We start from the raw sequence: 17,949 nt of genomic DNA, 5'->3' as shown, positions 1-17,949 counted from the left end.
GTTGCTTTGGGTCATTTAACGCCACGAATCAATCAGTTTAGCGTGCTCTGTCAACAGTCTAGAGCCTACCATCACTCGTGTGTCTTGAACTCTGCGTAGTTATTTACGAGTCACCAAGCGAGGCTTTGTTGTAGCGCGTTCGGCATCATCCCCGTATGCCTGCTGGGAGACGACAGAACGGCGAATTTTAGAGTGGGTGAATCTTGCTTCGTGCGGTCGCGAGTGCATGTGGGGTTCGTATTGCCGTTTGAGGAGAGGCGCTTCCTTCGTTAAGTCGGGCATTTACTTTGGTGAACCAGCCGAGCGCTCGAGAACGCCACAAATGCAGTCGCCTGTGTATTGGTGCGTCCACCAAAGACGTTACCGAAAGAAAGAAACGTAGTTGTAGAGGGGGTGTCAAAATGTTACGAGACTGACTCTGTCAGCAAAAAAAAAAAAAATGTATTTATGTGCATTCAAACACTGTCACTTTCGAAATAGTCTCTTTGCGCAGCAACACGGCGCTTTCGGTGTTCCTGTCATTTTCCAAATATTTACTTAAAGTGTTCCTTCCAGTACGAATCAAGCACCTTTTTGCGATTCGTTCTTGATTTCAGCAATAGTATAAAAAATGGGAACCTTTGAGCTACGTTTCAATTTTTTCGGGGTTGGGGGGGGGGGGCAGAGAAAGCGAAATAAGCGGGACCGGAACCTGACGAATGACCCGTCTTTTATGCCGAGGGTAATTACTATAGGGTCGATACTTAGGCGTACGGGTACGACCTTGATGCGAAACAACAAGATGACCACGAGCTTAAGGCTCCTGGTCACCTTACCAACCTTGAAGTGCGACGTCACATATCTAGGCCATGCATTTACCACAAATTTTATAATGCTCCCTTCGAAGTTCAACCTATCTTACCAGTGCATCGCTTGTCAGCCGCACAAACCATCACAAAGCGGTTTACCTTCCCCCAGCGCAAACTACCACTCATTTTAAGTTCTTTTTTGTGACGACCGCACGGGACTGGAACCATCTACCTGCAATTTGCGGGTACCATTCCGATCCACATCAATTCAAGGCAACACTGGAATCGCACTTTCACTGTAATCAAAACTCATCCTTCGTGTGATGCTTCAGCTGGGGCCTTTGAGGTAACATAAATGAAATGAAACAGTCGTGGCAGTGAAAAAACCCAATGACTTCACGAGCGAAAAAAAAAAAAGCGGGGCATGTCCGCAGCTCGACAACGTGCATCCCCACATCGTCTTTTTCGTCATTCGCGACATTGTGCATCAAGAATTAGTCCCGAATGGCCAGACTATCGGCAGCGAGTTTTGCTGGTAAATTTCGGGGTCTCTTGAGGGAGGACGTCCAGCGAAAACGGCCCTGTCTGCTGCTCACGAGGAGCTGGATGGTGCTCGAGGACAATGCATCCTGCAAGACAGCAGCACTCCGTATACGCGCGATTTTCTCGACTGAAACAAATATGATTTCTCTTCAATATTCACAATACTCGTCTGATCTGGCTCCTTCTTACTTGGCTCTCTTCGCGAAAAAAAAGAAAGAAAAACACGACTCAGTGGTTGCCGTTGTGACACGGTTGTTCAAATCAAGAACGAATCGCAGAAGGGGCTGGACTGGTACGGGAAAGAATACTTCCAGTAAATATTTGGAAAATGGGAGGAACACCGAAAGCTCTGTATTGCTGCTGCGCAAGGGGACTATTTCGAAAGTGACGGAGTTTGACTACACATAAACAAACATTTCTTTCTTTTTTCAAGACAGAGTCAGTCTCGAAACTTTCTTATACCTCCTCTTATTTACAGATGGCATTTAATGGCTGAGCCAACACGCGCAGAAGAGCGTTAGTTCAGATCTCCGTCGTCTTCAAGAACGCAAACCATTCCCTCCTCTTTCTTTATTACAGACTGTAGCAATGTTACGCTTTATTTTGTAGGGTACATTCGTAGCTAGGTGACAACGTTCCTTTTAAATTAACGTCGCGACACGAATTACGTTCCAGTATTTCTCAGTCGAAGCTCTAGTTTGGAGCCACCAGTTTCTCCAATAATGTGTGTGCTCTGGCCGTTATCACTACTCTGTTTTTTCTTGCTTTAATACGTATAAAATGGGCTTTCTGTTGTTTGCGGGTATCGGAAGCTTACTTAGTCCTAGCTTTTGGCTCTGTAGTTTCCACCAAAGCTGTATTGTACACAAGCTAAGGCTTCCTTTTATCCTCTTTTGCGAATTCTTTTTTTTTTTGCTGCTAAAAGACTTGTCACCCCGTGCGTGTGCTTTCTTTTTATTGCTTTTGTTTCTTTCGTTGGTCTCGTGGCTAGTAGTTTCCAAAGGGAACTCGCAGCCTGGTCGTCGCTCATGGCACAGCTGAGGCCCTGCGGCCGCGTTAGAGCCGATTGATGCTTTTCCGATGTCCTGAAGAACCCGGCAGTAAAAACTGCCCGCGCTGCGACCAGAGCTCAGAAGAAAGTTTGAGGCCCTTGTGTGCCACTTCTCCAAGCTTTCTTCAGTTCAGTCCAGATATTATTGCTATTTCCTTTCCCTATCTCGCTTGACAAAATGAACGATACGACCTTGAGAAGAATCGGAGAATCGCTCTAAGGCGAATCACTAGCAATTGCTTTGGTGCTTTTCATTTTTTTTCTTTTGTGTGTGTGTGTGTATGTGTGTGTGTGTGCGTGCGTGCGTGTGTCTTGAGATTTCTTTTGTGCCTTTTTGCCTAGGCAGAAAAGATGTCGTAGCGGAATAAAGTTTCCGATGGCGTATATGAATGTAATGGAGCAAGCTTAGTTCTTGTGTGCTTTCAATTTTATCCAATGAGTTCTAAATGAAGTGGATATTGTGGCGATTAGACTCTTGCGACTATTCCAGCAGGATAGCAGAAAATGTCTGTTGGCGAGGGCTTTAGCCTAATGCTTGCGCTGCGGCGCTCTGAGCAGCGTCAGCACAATGCAGTGTGCGTCGCAATGAAGTGTTCACTAACCGTTTTCGAAAACTGCTGCAACGATAACCACAATCGCGCTTGTCGCTATCACTTCTGCACGGACGTCACTTCTGACATAACAAGAGGAATTGGAAGAGGTGCCAGACATTCTGTAGTGACTTGTCAAGCTGTTGAGGTTGCTTCGTTAATTGCGTTCTGTAAAACGTGAAATCTGTACTCGACGCTGTCGCCTTATCTCGAGGGGGATTAGACAGCGATAAGCTAGCCCCCCTTACTCATTGCTCCTCATGGGGTCATTCGTTCATCTTTCCTCTCCGTGCGCATGCGTAGATACGCTTGTCTTCGCTCGTCGCTGCTTCCGTGTTTCGTTCTAACTTCTTCTGCACATTGCTGCCATGGGAGATGGCGAGCCGCATGCCGAACACGTCGTGCCCGTCTTAGCGACCCTCCGAACAGTGCCTGGTGGTTTCCAGCGCTCTGACGTCCTACCGCGCTCTATATGAGTTGTCACACAGGATTCTGTGGATCAAAGGGCTTCGAGACTTCACGTCGGTTATGACATTTCTTTGAGCTATATGGAGCCAGTAATTAGAACGGTCTTCAGTGCACCACATTTTTTTTTAATGCCGATGCCGCCGTGGTAGTCTGCGAGCCCCCTTGAACTGCAGCCTAGTATGTTTCAGCTGGTATTGAGCGCTATAGTACGTGTACACGCACCAGGTTCTCTTACTAGTACGGCACGTCCTACCACGACGGGCGTCTATAGGCGGGCATGTGTTAATCGACTCATCTGTTCATCATGCGGCTGCGACCATCCATCCGCTCTTGGTATTTCGCGTTTCTGCAGTGAGCATGGTTTGCGGCCGCGTCGCCTTTTACGTGCGGACTTCCCTCCCTCCAACTTTCCCTCCCTCCCTCAGTCAGGTGCCGCCGGAAAATGTCGGTACTCACTGGAATTTCTAAAGCAGCGTCCATGGAGCCTTCTGCCGTTGGAATTTTTTAAAAGGGTAGAGAATAGCTGAGGTAGATCTAAGTGCAATTTTGGGAAGGGGATAATGGGAGAAAGTGATCGAGGTACTCTCCCATTGATTGGAGTAGCGCGCCTCGCCTCAACAATGTGCATTGCAACGAAACTATAAATTATTATAAAAGTTACCTCGCACATATCTCATTCGAATAGACAACTTATCTGCGCATTTTCGTTTTTAACCATTCTTTGTTATTTCGTTTCTCACATCGCATCTTATCGTTTCCTCATTGGAGGCCAGCTAATAGTTTATACGGCTGCAATGGTGAAAGCTGATCGCGTTACCCAGTAACGGGAGCTCGAAAGCGGCCGTATGATCAGGGCCGAGGGCGTCGTTGATTAATCATCATAAGAACCGCCATCAAACAGAGGCTTAGCATTTCTGAAAAGCGTAATAAATTGTTTGTACAAATTCACTGTCTTTGAAGTATCAGCTGCTCAGATCGGTGTGCCTCGGCGAAGGATTATTTTTTGAAATATTATTATTATTATTATTATTATTATTATTATTATTATTATTATTATTATTATTATTATTATTATTATTATTATTATTATTATTATTATTCCCGTTTTCTCTTGCTGCACACGTTTGCAGAGGTGGTTTTGAGTGGTCTGCATTCCACAGGAATTCTCAAGCTATTGTCGTTGCGCTGTTTGTTATATGTACGCTGCAGGCAGTACGCGCGTCACGTGGAATGCTTGTGACGTCGTCTGTGCTGGCGAGGAGGCTGGGTCCTCTGGGAAGGGCTGCGCGGCTCTTTTGTTTGAATTTTCGGCTGTTTGCGTAGCATTTCGCAGGCGCGATCGCCACCGCACGATTTGTTCAACTTCAAGTTCTTATTGCATCTTAAGACCAATGCCGGGAGCGTGCCGAAAAAAAAATTGAAATCACGTCGGCTGGACGGGAACCACGCCCACTCAAGCCAGCGGAGACGCTATGCGCCGTCTCATAGTTTCATGCTCGGCGTGCTTATCCACAAAAGGCAGGCGTACGATCGTACTTGAAATGATTTGCCCTCACTTATCTGTCTTAAATTACAATTGAAACCTATCAGAAGTTAGGTGTTTGTACATGATTGGTTTCCTCGTTGAAGTGTGCATTTCTAACCTTCAGCCCGTTTTGCGTGCTTTGCAGACAAGGACGTCGTCGATCTCATACTGGAACACATGATCGACGACACTAGGACCCGACGCAGCGTGCTCTTGCAGCTGAAGAAGTTGGACCTCATAGAGAGCGTAAAGGGTTTTACCAAGAAAGCAAAGTAAGATGGCTTTCGTACCACCAAGTGTAACTGTCCATCTTGCTTAAACGAAATCTCTCCAATCCCTTGCATCTGTCCGCTGTTGACTCGGCGATGCTTTCAGCGACGGTATTCCTGTACTGTCCATGCGTCTGTAACTTACCGTTTTAGGCCTTTATGCGATAATGGGCTTCTTGCTGAATTGGATTGGCGAGTACTTCCGCGTGCTTTCTTAAAACTGTTTTTGAGGAATTTATGGATCTGTAAATGCCTTTTTTTCTTCTTTCTTTCTCGCCTTTTCTTTTCATTTTTCTTTTCTCTTGTTTTCAATTTTTTTCTGTCGAATCTCACTTGGCCTTTCGCAAAGGAACTTGGATACGTTCTAATAAATTAGCCCGTTGCATTTTAGTATTATGCCCCAACTGAACTTTGACGTTCTGCTGATTTCGGTGTTACTCTGAATGTGTCGCTTCTGTTTAAAATCATCTTAATTCCGGCCTTGATTGCTTGCTAATTCTGTTTGTGCATTGATAACGTATGATAGATAGATAGATAGATAAACTTTATAAAAAGAATGAGTAGGAAAAACGCCGTGTTCATGAACGTCACGGAAACTAAAAATATCCCCGGCGTTATCGCCACTCGCAAGTGCGGTTCATGAAGAAAGCTCGCGTAGCGGTCGCTGCAGTGCGAGACAATGGCGTATAGCTCTGCACCGCATCCGTCAAATGGCGTCGTATCTGCACCCTGACTCGGCACATCTTTCCCCGCCCTTGCTGAAGCTGCTCGGACGGTTGCGCGTTAAATGAGTGAACCCGTGCGAAGGCCATTTATGTTTCATTCCTCAACCCTTTCTCTTGTTGGCCGCGCACTCTCGCTGATTGTACGTGATTGGGCGACAAGTCTAGCGCGCTTGGCTTTGACATACTGCCTCCGTCCGAGCTCTCGCTGATTCTCTATTCCGGTCCCGCGCCGGTCCCCCCCCCCCTTTCTTTTTTCTCCTTATTGTTCGTGCTGACAAATCGAGCCCAGCGCTGTCTTGCGCGTCGAGAAAAATGCGCTCAGACGAGGAGAGGGTCGTTTCCTCACAGTGTCTGACCTGAGCCCTCCTCTCCTTCTTGTTTTTACTGACCCCGTACAGTGCACCAGTCTGTCTTGCCCCATTTGTATTTTTGTTTGCTTTAACGTGTGTTGTTGTTCTCTCTAGGTGAGAGTAGCGTACAGCTCCGCTACGTTTAGAAAGTAAAAAAAAAGAAACGACGAGAACGTCGACACAGAAAGAAAGGCAGTGGCAGTGGACATTTGTTTGTGCTTCTCCTCTAAGCCGGTTGGTCGCCGCGTCCATCTCGTGACGGGTGTTCAACACCGTTGGCGTCGACAAATAGATTAATACGGCCATACTGCCCGAGGCCAGTGCCAACACATGCACGCCTCGCCACCAGTGCTTTTATGAAACTTCGAACAGTTTAGCTTCACTATTCTTTCATTTTTTCTTCTCTCTCTTGCAATGACTTTTGTTCTTTTCCCTTAGCTTTGTTTCTTATTTTTCTCTCTCTCTCTCTTTCTCTCTCTCTCTCTCTCTTTCTTTCTTTCTTTTTCTCCCTCCAGTAGCCTTTTTCATAAAAATTTTGGTAATCATTCGGCATTGAGTGTAGCCAAGAAAGCGTGCGTTAGCCGCACTTTGCGACACTTCCTGGCAACCGCCGTGTCCGGTATGCCCGCCGACTTGGATAGACTGCACATTTTCATTTTCTTGTTGGTCCGTTATTCGTGGGTAGGACAGGAACGTACAGCGGCCTTCAGACTTAATCCGAACTGTCAATACACAGGTCTAGCTGCCTAATTCTAACAAACGCTAGCTGCAAGGAGCAAACGATTGAGTTCTTGAAAGGAAGACGCACTAAACTACAGCTTCAAGGTATCCCAACCGGAAATATCCTGGTATCCAGCACGTCTCGCGTTAAGAACGAAAATGTACTTCAGAGGAAGCGGTTAGCTTAGCAGTGCCTATGGCAACGAAAAACAAATTTGGTGGCATCCACTGCATCGAATTTGATGGTTTGTTACATTTAAATGAAATTGTTGAACACTGTTGACTCTGGGACACAACATTCTCACCTATTTTGTGAATATATTCACGAATATTGTTGACAATTGCACAACTGAGACAAATACAAACGAAAGCATCTGAAGTACTAAGTTTTCAACTACGTAACTCAGTAACAAATTAACACTATTACACTTCGGGAAAAGGCACCTATTGAAGCATCTGATGTGAAGAAATTTTTTGTATTATTCAGAGCTCTGAAATATTATACTAGTATTTTGGAAATAGCTAAGGATTTCGCAAAATCCCCGCAAGCAATCTGACTTCACATAAGCTGTGAATTCTTATATTGAACTTGTACGTCTGAGATGCTCTAACGGATAAATTTTACAGAAGTGAGATATCTCTTTTTTTTTTGCAAAGTTACGCATTTGTAAGCGTCGTGCTCCAACTTGTTCGAAACATGTCGATTTTCGGCAGTTGTAGGAAGTATCAGGTCCTAATAAAAAAATCTGCTTTTTGTATTTGATAGAATTTGACATTTTGCCCCAAATGGAGCAAATTTCATTCAAATCAGTTTAGCGGTCGTCTCGTGAGAGCATTTCGGCATTTTACGTGTACTTTAATCAACAACATCGATGTTGCGCCGAGCTAACGCATCCTCTTAAGTGTGACTTTATCCTGCGAATCAACCTAAAAGGGTATGTTTTCGTGTAATGTTTTCCTTAAGCGCTTCGTTTCTTTTTTGCACTCCGTCTTTGAAATATAGTTTTTGGTTATATTGCGACTGGTTGAGGGGAGTATACTTCAGTCCTTGTGCATTTTGTTTAAAGGGCGAACGCACCTTGGAGGGGTGAAGACGTGATTGAACTTCGGGAGCTCTTCGAAAAGTATCGGGAGTCAACAGGTGAGTCTTTCACGTCCCTCTTTGCGGATTACGTGTGTGCAGAGAAGCAAAGTGTTCAGCCAGTTGTAAAAGTGCAGAGTGCAACAATAATGCTAACTACTCGCGTGACCAGACGTGCGGAAGAGAAGAAATGGTGAAATAATAATAATAATAATAATAACGATAAAAGTGGAGATGCCGATGCAAGTGCAACAATAATGGACACGATTTTGGCCTTCTCACTGGAACTGTAGTCGACATGATCTTCGAAGACACCAGGGTCGGCTCGCACGAACATGTAATAACCAAAATTATAACGAATTTAAGAACGCGTTCCTAAATGCGTTGTTATTTTTGTTATTAAATGTTCATGCAAGCCGCTCCGCATGTACCTTATACGTATATGAGATGTTTGAGAGATAGATCGCAGGCCCTCCGTGTTTGAGGCTTGATTTATTATAACATGACCGTGTCGCGAGAGCAGCAAATTTGGGAATAGAGAGACTCTTAGAAAAGAACCCGATGTACGCGTTCGGAGAGACTTTCAGCAGTTGTTTGTGCACTAGCGTACTACCGACCCTTGTTAAACACGACGTGAACAACGGTCGAGCACGCGCGCTGTCCTGTCTAGAACTTACTTTTGCGCTTCCGTGCCCGCTTGGGTGCACTCTCGAGCTCCTTTATCTGGAGCTCGCATATCTCCTAAAGTTCGCCGAATAGAACCCTGGTAATACGTTATTGAATATCGCTCATTTACAGCCATCGGTAAAGATTTCGAAGCACAGGTATCATAATCTCACAAAAATGTGAGATGCGAAAAAGGCGGATTTCTAAAGCATTCCGCTCACTAGTCAATCATATATATATATATATATATATATATATATATATATATATGTATGTATACTACAGTATAATTCAACCAGAAGAAAGGAAACCAAGGGGCCCGAATTTTTTTAGTCAGGTCATATGTCGTTACTTGGTTTCTTATGATCTGACCATACAGGTAGACGCGGTTCAGCACAACCTTTCAAATAATCTTATTTCTGTCAGAGTGAGCTGGTCGATTTAAGCAGGTTACCACAAACATGCAGTATGAAAAAAAAGCAATCGATCTATTGCAATTTTAGCGCCGCAAGCGGAACACTCGGGCTCCTACAGCGTCGTATACAGCGCTCATTATCCGCCGTGCCGTCCTAAGCCCAGTCGTCGCTCGTGTGCCGCGTCTTCTCGCAGACATTATGGGCCAGATCCTGGAGCACCTGAGCGTCAAGCGACCCCGGCACCGCGTCGTGGACAAGATCCTCGAGATCGGTCTGGTGTGCAACCGCAAGGAGCTGCGCAAGAAGCAAGCACGCAAGGATGGACGCGCCGTTGGCAGCGGCCGGCAGCGGCGAGGATCGGACGACTCCGGTTCTTCGTCTGCCGACGATGACAACGACGATGAGCGCATCTACGGTGAGTCACGCCTCTTCTTCGACGCCGCGGCGCGCGTGGTTATCTAAGAGCTTCAGTCCGTACGCGTGTGTTATGCCTTTGAGGAATGCCGGAGACGGGCAGCGCGCCATCTTGTGATGTTGAGTAGTCACTATGGTAACATAAGAGTAAATTGGCGGGGAGGCAGAAAAAAAAAAGAAACGAAAAATTCTCGCAGAAACTCCTCTGGGAGTTGTCTAAGTATGCGTAAGCGTTGTGTCGCTTGCTCATCTCCACGCAGTCCGGTGTCATTATCAATGTTATGAAACTTGATCCAGCCAGTACAAACGAAAGCGCCGAGGCGACACTAAATGCTGCCGACGACGGCGCAAGGGGAATCGATGACTCAAGCAAACTACTACAGGTCCCGGCGCCAGGTGCGCTGATGACGTTGCGATCATTATAGGCCGTTATCGCTCTCAGGCGCCTTATCCAACCGTACTCCGGTGGCGGCGGCGTATGGCACGGCCTCGCGGGCCTTATCTTGAAAGCGATCTGCGATGGAAGCAGAGCGCCCAGTGCTTGTAGCTTCGTGTGCGCTGTGTCCTCGCCGCGTAGTTCGCGTTTAAATGAGGCGAACGAAGCACGAGTGTCAATACGCTCGTTGCTGCTGTCCCTATCTCGATAGCGATCGCCTAACGTGACGGACGGCCAGACGGACGGACGCGTTTCCTCGTTGAATAGGCATAGAAATGCCGACGTACTTAAACAGAAATAAAAAAAAAGAACGCGAGGACTAGTGCCACTAACTGTTTAGTGGCACGTCGTGATTGGCCACTGGTCAGAGCGTTGCGCTGCTCAGCTTCGGGACCCGTGTTCATCCCCCCCGCGGCGTCCATGTTCTGATGGGGGCGGAACGCAAAGAACGATCGTGTACCGCGCATTGGGTGCACGTTAAAGAACTCCTGATGGTCAAAATTAATCTGCACACCTCATGAGTGCCTCATGATCAGATCGCGCTTGTGGCTCGTAAGAAAAAGCCCGGAATCTAATTTAATTAATTTAATGGTTTATTAACAGCGAATAGCAGCGTCGACGACTTCGGGAGGCAAAGGTTCTGTAGGCAAGATCAGCATCAGCACCTTTCGGTTGACCTGTGAGGCATTTTTTTTATCAGACAAAATTCCTCTATTTGCCAGCGAAGCGTCCACAAACCTGCACACTGTCGAGTATGATTTTAAGAATTTCGTTCTTTGGCACGGGTGGTTTTTATATCGTTCTTTTAAATTACTTTTTACGCCATGGTGTGACACGGCGCATGTAGGCCAAATAGCACTGGAGCTGTCTTGTTAATGAACGGTTGAAAGCAGCGCTCCTTGTTTGTTTGTTTGTTTGTTTGTTTGTTTGTTTGTTTGTTTGTTTGTTTGTTTGTTTGTTTGTTTGTTTGTTTGTACCATGCGGTCTGCGCCTACCGCGAACACGAATCGTTTCCAGCAGGTGACAGGACCGGTCATTCCGGGCACAAGCTCGCGGCATTAAATTAGCCCAGTAACCAAAGGTGGCACTAAGGATGTGTGCGTTTCCGCCTCGCAATGACAAAACTGCGGCTACTAACAAACCGGTGTTCACGTTTGCCGCTCTTTCACCTCGAGCCTGCTTAGACACCGCTAATATAGCGACACGCCACTCTTTTAGATTTTACGTGCGCAGATTGGCGAGCGGAAATGGAGCACTTAATTAAGCACTTGCGGATGAACTTGCGAATCATCGACTGGCTATCTCTGCAGTGGTTATCAGCTTCTGTAGTGGCACTCCTGCTTGCTGCTTACCCTAAGGTGAACAAGACTCGCGCGCTCTCTTAGTGAAGCTAACGACCCTGCGCTTACATAGCGGTTAGGGACGGTAATTCGTGTTAAACCATATTCGGCGACGCTTATTGAAACCACTGTTGAAACCAATCCTCCGTTGAATTGTGATCCTAGATCTGTAACGAGCCAAAACCAGTTCCACTGTTTTGCTCACGTCTGCACAGGACTACTGCGCCAGAATTGAGAACTGAATAAAAATGAAACATGCAACGATTGAATGAGAAGAGTGGCTGTCTTTTCAGAAAATCCTCTTTTTTTTTTTCTCTCTCGTTTTTCCCCTCACCGCAACACTCCGCTTCGCGATCAAACGCAAATAGGGCTATTAATCAGCGCTTTTAATATCGCACCGCCTTCGCGACTGAGTTGCTGAATAAAAATGCTCCAGCTCGGGACCTGCTAATGACTGTCCCGTTTGAAGCCGACAAAAGCCGTGGGCCGAGCTCGGAGCCTTTCAGTGGTGGCGCCACCCACACTTGAATAACGACGTCGTGCGGCTGGCATGAATACCGTGGCGGCTCGCTTGGTTTTTACCTCTCGTGTCGTATCGCTCACTGCTATGTGCGCTTGCAGCTTTGCTTGGGCCCACCAGACTGCATATCTTCTTTCTTTTTTTTTCTTTTTCTTTGTTTAGAGTATTGTACGCTTTTAGAGTTATGTCGGGTAGGACGTTGGACTCGAGCAAAATAGACGTCTAAGAATGCGCGCTTTGCCGTTACGATGGGAGGCCGCGTTGGAGAATAAGCGCGCTTTTTCGAAAGAATCTCAAGCACTTTATTGTGGAAAGTTATCGCGCTGGTTTTCTCCCCCTTCTCACGTTTTCAAGATCGCGCTAACTTCAAAGTACAGCCGATAAACGGCATTTCTGGCGCAGAGAATAAACAATGGGAGGATTCTGTGTTCTTCTTATCCGCTGAGGGAAATTATGAAAGCAGCCAATTGAGAAAGTTAGTTTTAACCGCGTGCGTTCCAGCTCGTGTTACGTTTAAAAAAAAGTAAAGAAAGATAGAGCGTCGATATTGGTGTCGTTTATTGAACTAGCCGCGCGCTTTCACGTATCGAATATTATTTTGTGGGCCTGTTCTTCTATACTATCTCAAGGCACCACGCTATCATACTGGTCCCCCGCTTGCAAAAATTATACTTGATGTTCATTTGCAATTCATCATTAAGTATGTTGAAAGTAACGAAAAGTCAGTTGAAACGCAAAAGCACATTTATAACGACTTAAGTATATGGGCCTTGTCGTCTCTCAATTGTTTGCTTCAGCGCGCCTTGTCTAATCTTCGCTCTGAGGGGCGCTGGCTGACACTTCGAAGACTAGATACAGTAAACATGAATACCCAAGTTACTGGAAGCATGTATAGCCGTCGCAATAGCACAATTGGTAGTGCAGCGCACGCGTAATACGGAGCTTGAAGGTTCGGTCCCCACCGCAACAAGTTATCTTTTCGTCCACTTTCATTCCCATTTTCTTCATTAGTTTCTACATTTCAATTTCAACCACAGCTAATTTCCCCTACGCTTTCCTTCACTCTTAAAAAAAAATTACACCCTTTGGGGCTTATCTTGTCTCACAACGATAATCGTGATCTGCCTTGCCCGCGTTTCCTTTCTTTAACGCTGCGAGCCGAGCACTTCCCACTCACGAAGGGCTTGCGCGTAATCAGTGTGACGCAGCGTTCTCGACAGGAAAGTAGCGAGCGCCGAGTTTTTAAGAAAGGAAACGCAAGCAAGGCAGGTGACAATTATTATTGCGGGACAAATATATACACCCCAAAGGGTGCAACTTTTTTAAGAGTGTTGACTTCATTGACTATCGGCTTTATATGATTGTGACTCACAAAAATCAAGCCCCTCGGTTCCTGTTCTTCTCTTGTCTAAACTCGAACGACATGCGCAAAGCCTGTTGCGATGCAGTGCAACCGGCTCTGCTGCCTAGAGCCATTGACGAATTAGGCCCATTAGAATAAGCATACTTTCACTCAGGGTGAGAAGCATGCTCGCTACATGCAATTGAGAGCCTGCGCAGTTCTTGGGAGACGCGACCTCGAATCATACGAAACGCGACAAAGTCTGCGCACAAGGCAAATCCCTGCAAATTTTAAAACAATGCGCTCTGCATCCCGGCTCTGCAAAAGTGGATGTGCAGTGAAGCTGTTGAAAACCACTACTACGAGTGCTGAGGGGGCGGGGGATGCAATGCTTTATTGCTTTAGAGTAATGGTAGTAATGGTAATTTAGGTTAATGGTTGTAAGGGAAGTAATGATAATTTTGATAGCACGCCGCCGTCCATAAAGGTGCTGCAACAACATTAAAATCAGTTGCTTGGATGGTTCTTTTATATACGACAGGCTAGGGACGTCACTCCCCACGTCGCAAGCTGCCGTCGCCGCGGCAGCTTTCGCAGCAGCAACCTTTACTGGGAAACGTATACGGGGAGCTCTACGTGCTTTGCATTGTTATCAGGAGCGCCTTATCATCGATTCTCTGGTTCGGATGTTTGTTTTGTGCTTGTTCTTTATTAAAACGTATGCTGTTCTGTATGTTGTATGCGTGAAGGATGTATGCACTGTTCGCTTCACTTTGCTGACTGCTTGAAGCCTCTTCCTTACGAGGATACGAGCCACTGTTCCTGGCCTGCACTTCCACCGGGATCGGTCCGCATTTTTGCTGATGGACGCGACACGAAACATGCCAACTAACTAGAAGCTAACGGCTTCGCTGTAATAAAATGCGTAATGGTAAAAGAGTATAAGCGAAAGCACCGCCAGAGAGAAGAGCCACGCCCTTCGCTAAAGAGCTCGCAACGCTGTGAATGCGAGCCAATTCAAAAGTACACCTTTAACGCGATAGCGTCATGAACGCCGTGTCGCAGAAAACCCGGTGTCGGCGTCGGCGGAGTAGTCGATGAACGAAAATTGACGTGTGTATATAGGTATATGTAAATGCCACGCCTTGCTATATGACATGCGGTATATGCAGTTTTTACTGCCACACCATTCCATCACTAAAGTTGCTCATACCTTGTGTTACTGACATCCATGAAAAAGTTATACTTCTGTCACACGGGCACCCGCCAACTCCGTTGACATGAAACTCCCTAATGGAGATTTACGGCAGTGCGAGCCCAATGCGAGCTTTGGACGGGCGCCGCATGGGACACAAACGGCGCTGCTGCGCTTAGTTTCGCGTGCAACTGTCGACATATACAGTAGCCGTTAAAGGTAGTTTCTTTTTTAACGCAGTATGTAATTTAACAAAATTACAGCTAGAAATTCAGCTGCATGTTACCGCGAGGCTTGTTTTCCAAGCATAGCGAAGTTGAAAGCGATGCTGGCCACACTGCGCACTCGCCTTCGTGCGTGAGCAGCGTGGGTCACGTTGTTCGACTGGTGCGCTTCGAGTTGCGATTCCGTGCTGTGTAATCTTGCGTGTGAGTGTGTTCGCGATGAGCTCAGCTGCTTCCCGATGAGGGACGAAGCGGATAAACAAACGAAATGGCGGAGCGACGTTTCCCCATGCGGCATGGCGAAGCATTGGCGTAGAGGGTATACAGGCGCTATGTCCTTAAAAACAATTTAAACACTCTAATTACGTGGCGTATAAACCAAAGCAAAAAGTAATCATGCTAAAATTTGTGAGTGAGCCAGTTACGACGATTTTATTAGCGCAGGTGGTTTTTTTTTCTTTTTTTTTTTTTGCAGCTGCAGCTATCTGGGAACGAGAGTTCTCCATCCGGCCGTAATGGTCATTGCTGAACTCCTTTCGCCAAAATCTCCATTTAACTTCCTTGACGCAAGGGAGACCGTGTGACACGGAGCGCAACTCCCTTGACGTAAAGACGAAGGAGTTAAATGGAGTTCGCGGGTGCCCATGTGACAGGGGTGTTATTCCTCGTAATTTTTATGGAGAAGCAAATGTCGTGAAAAAAGAAAAACACCGACAGCGCACGCCTTCTATGCTAACTTCTTTCTGACTTAAATATTAAAAGTGCGAAACAATAACAGAAACCTGAAAATGTTGTAATTTTCTTGGCGCGGCTTTGCACAACCTCCGGGATCGGCCAACGGAAGATGCCCCGGTTCTGCAGGAAAGCTCGCCTTCGTGCGCAGCATTCGCCGTTAGCGTTGCCCGGTAAGCATTGCGCTTACATAAGCTGCAGTCGCCGTGAAGCGTGAGGAGTCAGGGATCTTTCAATGCTATCGCATTCCACTGTTATGCTATTGCGTTCCACTCTTAAAGGCGAACCTTAAACGTGCCTCAAGTTTTTTTTTCGTTTGGTTATCTACCTATAGCAAGCTGAGAGAAAACAGAACTACCAGAAGCGGGCAGTATAGAGGAATGCAAAGACAATAGAATGTAGCCAGAGAAAGGGAGAGAAAGCAAAATGCATACCCGTAGTCCACTCTGTATAGAGAGTAAAGATTAATGATAAATCCAATGAGGTCGGCCGAAGGCGAGTTCCTCTAGCCAGCTACGCTGCGCTGGGGAAAGGGCTACAAAACGTACACATGTTACCTGTCAGCGGCTGCACCATTCCGAACCCTTATTTATTAAATTCTGGGATTTCACGTGCCAAAGTCACGCTCTGGTTACGAGGCACTCCGTAGTGGGGGGGGGGGGGGGCACTCCTTGTTAATTTTTACCACCTAAACGTGCTCCCTAATCTAAGTATACGCGACCGTTCTTGCAGTTCGCTCCGATCGACATGCGGCCGCTGCGGCCTCGATTGAACCCGAGTCCTCGTGCTACAGTGCAACGTCATAGCCACTGGGCTACCGCCAAGGCTTTTCGGAACCCTTATATGTCGCTACATGTTTAGTAAAAAACTTGTGATCACTTTATCAATGCTAGCGGTGTTGATCCTAACTGTGACACCTCTGCACGTTTTCAATTTGGATGATGCTGTTGCAGCTCCTTTTTCTATCATTTGGCGACATCGCCCACGAACGCCAACTGCGACATCACTTTGAGTGGGCTTACCATGTATAGTCGCATAAGCGCTGTCTCAGTACAACGCGTCAAAAAAGATCACGAGAAGAAATGGCACAAGAGTGATACAACATAAGGGAGGCTCCTTGCAGTTTTACTGTTGGCGAAGAGTTTTCAGGCGTTCTTCGCCGAAATAATACTTCTGCCAATTCCTGGCGCTTTCGCGTTAAATGAGAATTCGGGAATTTCGAATTTCGACGTAGCCTGCAGGACGGTTCTCACGTTTTGTTTCTTTGTTTTAGCTTATGAAGTCCTTCCTCCTCCCCTCTCCCTGCGCACCCGTGGTCTTTTGCGTTCCTTTTCTATTTTATATCTTTCCTTCTTTTTTTTCCTTTTTTCAGCATGTTAGCCTCAGCCGAGCAGCCAGTCTTCGGTAGTCTGCTTGCTTGAAAGTTGAGGGACTATTGTGCAAACCAAGATACGGCGTCCTGCCCTCTAAGTAACACATTGCCGCTTGCCGGCTAATAGATATCCTCCAGCGGCAACATAGTGCACGGGTTTTCTCGGAGCATGCTATCTCGTCAAGAGGGAGAAACTTTGATGTTTACCAGCGCACGCGAGCTCTGGTTTAAAGTTGAGAACATCGGCCACTACGAGCGTCGGGGCCGCTTCGCCAGAGTCAGTGCCCTGTTTGCCTTCTTTGCGCGCTTCTTTTATTGCGCTCTCCGCTCGCAAGCGTGTGCTCAGCAAGCAAGACCTGCGAGCGAAAGAAAGAAACGAACGAATCGGAGACGCGAAGGAAGTGCGGCATGGTCACTTGATGGTCTCGCGCGGCACTGGTGTTGGCAGAAGGGCCTCATCTCAGCACACTCTCTTTGCTTAACTCTAGTCTCTATTGGTTTTTTTGTCTTTTTTTGCGCAGCCACCCCGAGGCGATCGAACCCAATTAATAGTGCCGCTCAGCCCCTTGTTAGGGGTAATGTTTACTCTCTTTGGGGACCCTTGAAACGTGAAGCAACGTGCGTTCTCCAGGAATAGAACGGATAGAATGGAATCTATCTATCTGTCTATCTATCTATCTATCTATCTATCTATCTATCTATCTATCTATCTATCTATCTATCTATCTATCTATCTATCTATCTATCTATCTATCTATCTATCTATCTATCTATCTATGTGTGTGTGTGTGTACGTACGTATGTATGTATGTATGTATGCATGCATGCATGCATGCATGTATGTATGGAAATTCTTTTCATCCGCGTGTTCTTAGCAGCAGCTGGACGCAGACGTGAGCTGGACAACGCCGTATCTATCTTTTGCACTTTTTGGATTCATCGTCTACAGCTCTTCTCTTCCTAGTCCGTTGTTTTTGTCTCCCTGTAGTTCTTGCTGTGTGCACGTATATTTCTCCCTCTTTTGCCACCCTGTCGTTTCTCCGTTTCTTCCAACTGCTCGCTCTCCAAAAGTTTCGGCATATCTAGGCGCCATGTCTAGGAGATAGTTTCGTACGCCGCACAAGCCACCGCTCAACGCGCGCTATGAATCGAGACACAACGCAACGGGTGGAAAGCTCGAGC

General features: G+C 46.5%; 1 protein-coding gene across 1 annotated transcript in view; it reads left to right on the top strand.

The window, feature by feature from the left end:
• timeout (circadian regulator timeout) overlaps positions 1-17,949 on the top strand; it is a 321,920-nt gene that overhangs the window by 279,079 nt on the left and 24,892 nt on the right. Inside the window, exons 20-22 of the mRNA XM_065443676.1 lie at positions 5,111-5,237; positions 8,097-8,170; positions 9,386-9,607. Of these exons, the coding sequence (XP_065299748.1) occupies positions 5,111-5,237; positions 8,097-8,170; positions 9,386-9,607 (423 nt within the window). The remainder of the gene's footprint in view (positions 1-5,110; positions 5,238-8,096; positions 8,171-9,385; positions 9,608-17,949) is intronic.

The sequence above is a fragment of the Dermacentor albipictus genome, chromosome 4 (genome assembly GCF_038994185.2).
Source record: "Dermacentor albipictus isolate Rhodes 1998 colony chromosome 4, USDA_Dalb.pri_finalv2, whole genome shotgun sequence".
NCBI lineage: Eukaryota > Metazoa > Arthropoda > Arachnida > Ixodida > Ixodidae > Dermacentor > Dermacentor albipictus.
This window is presented reverse-complemented; position numbering and strand designations above follow the sequence as displayed.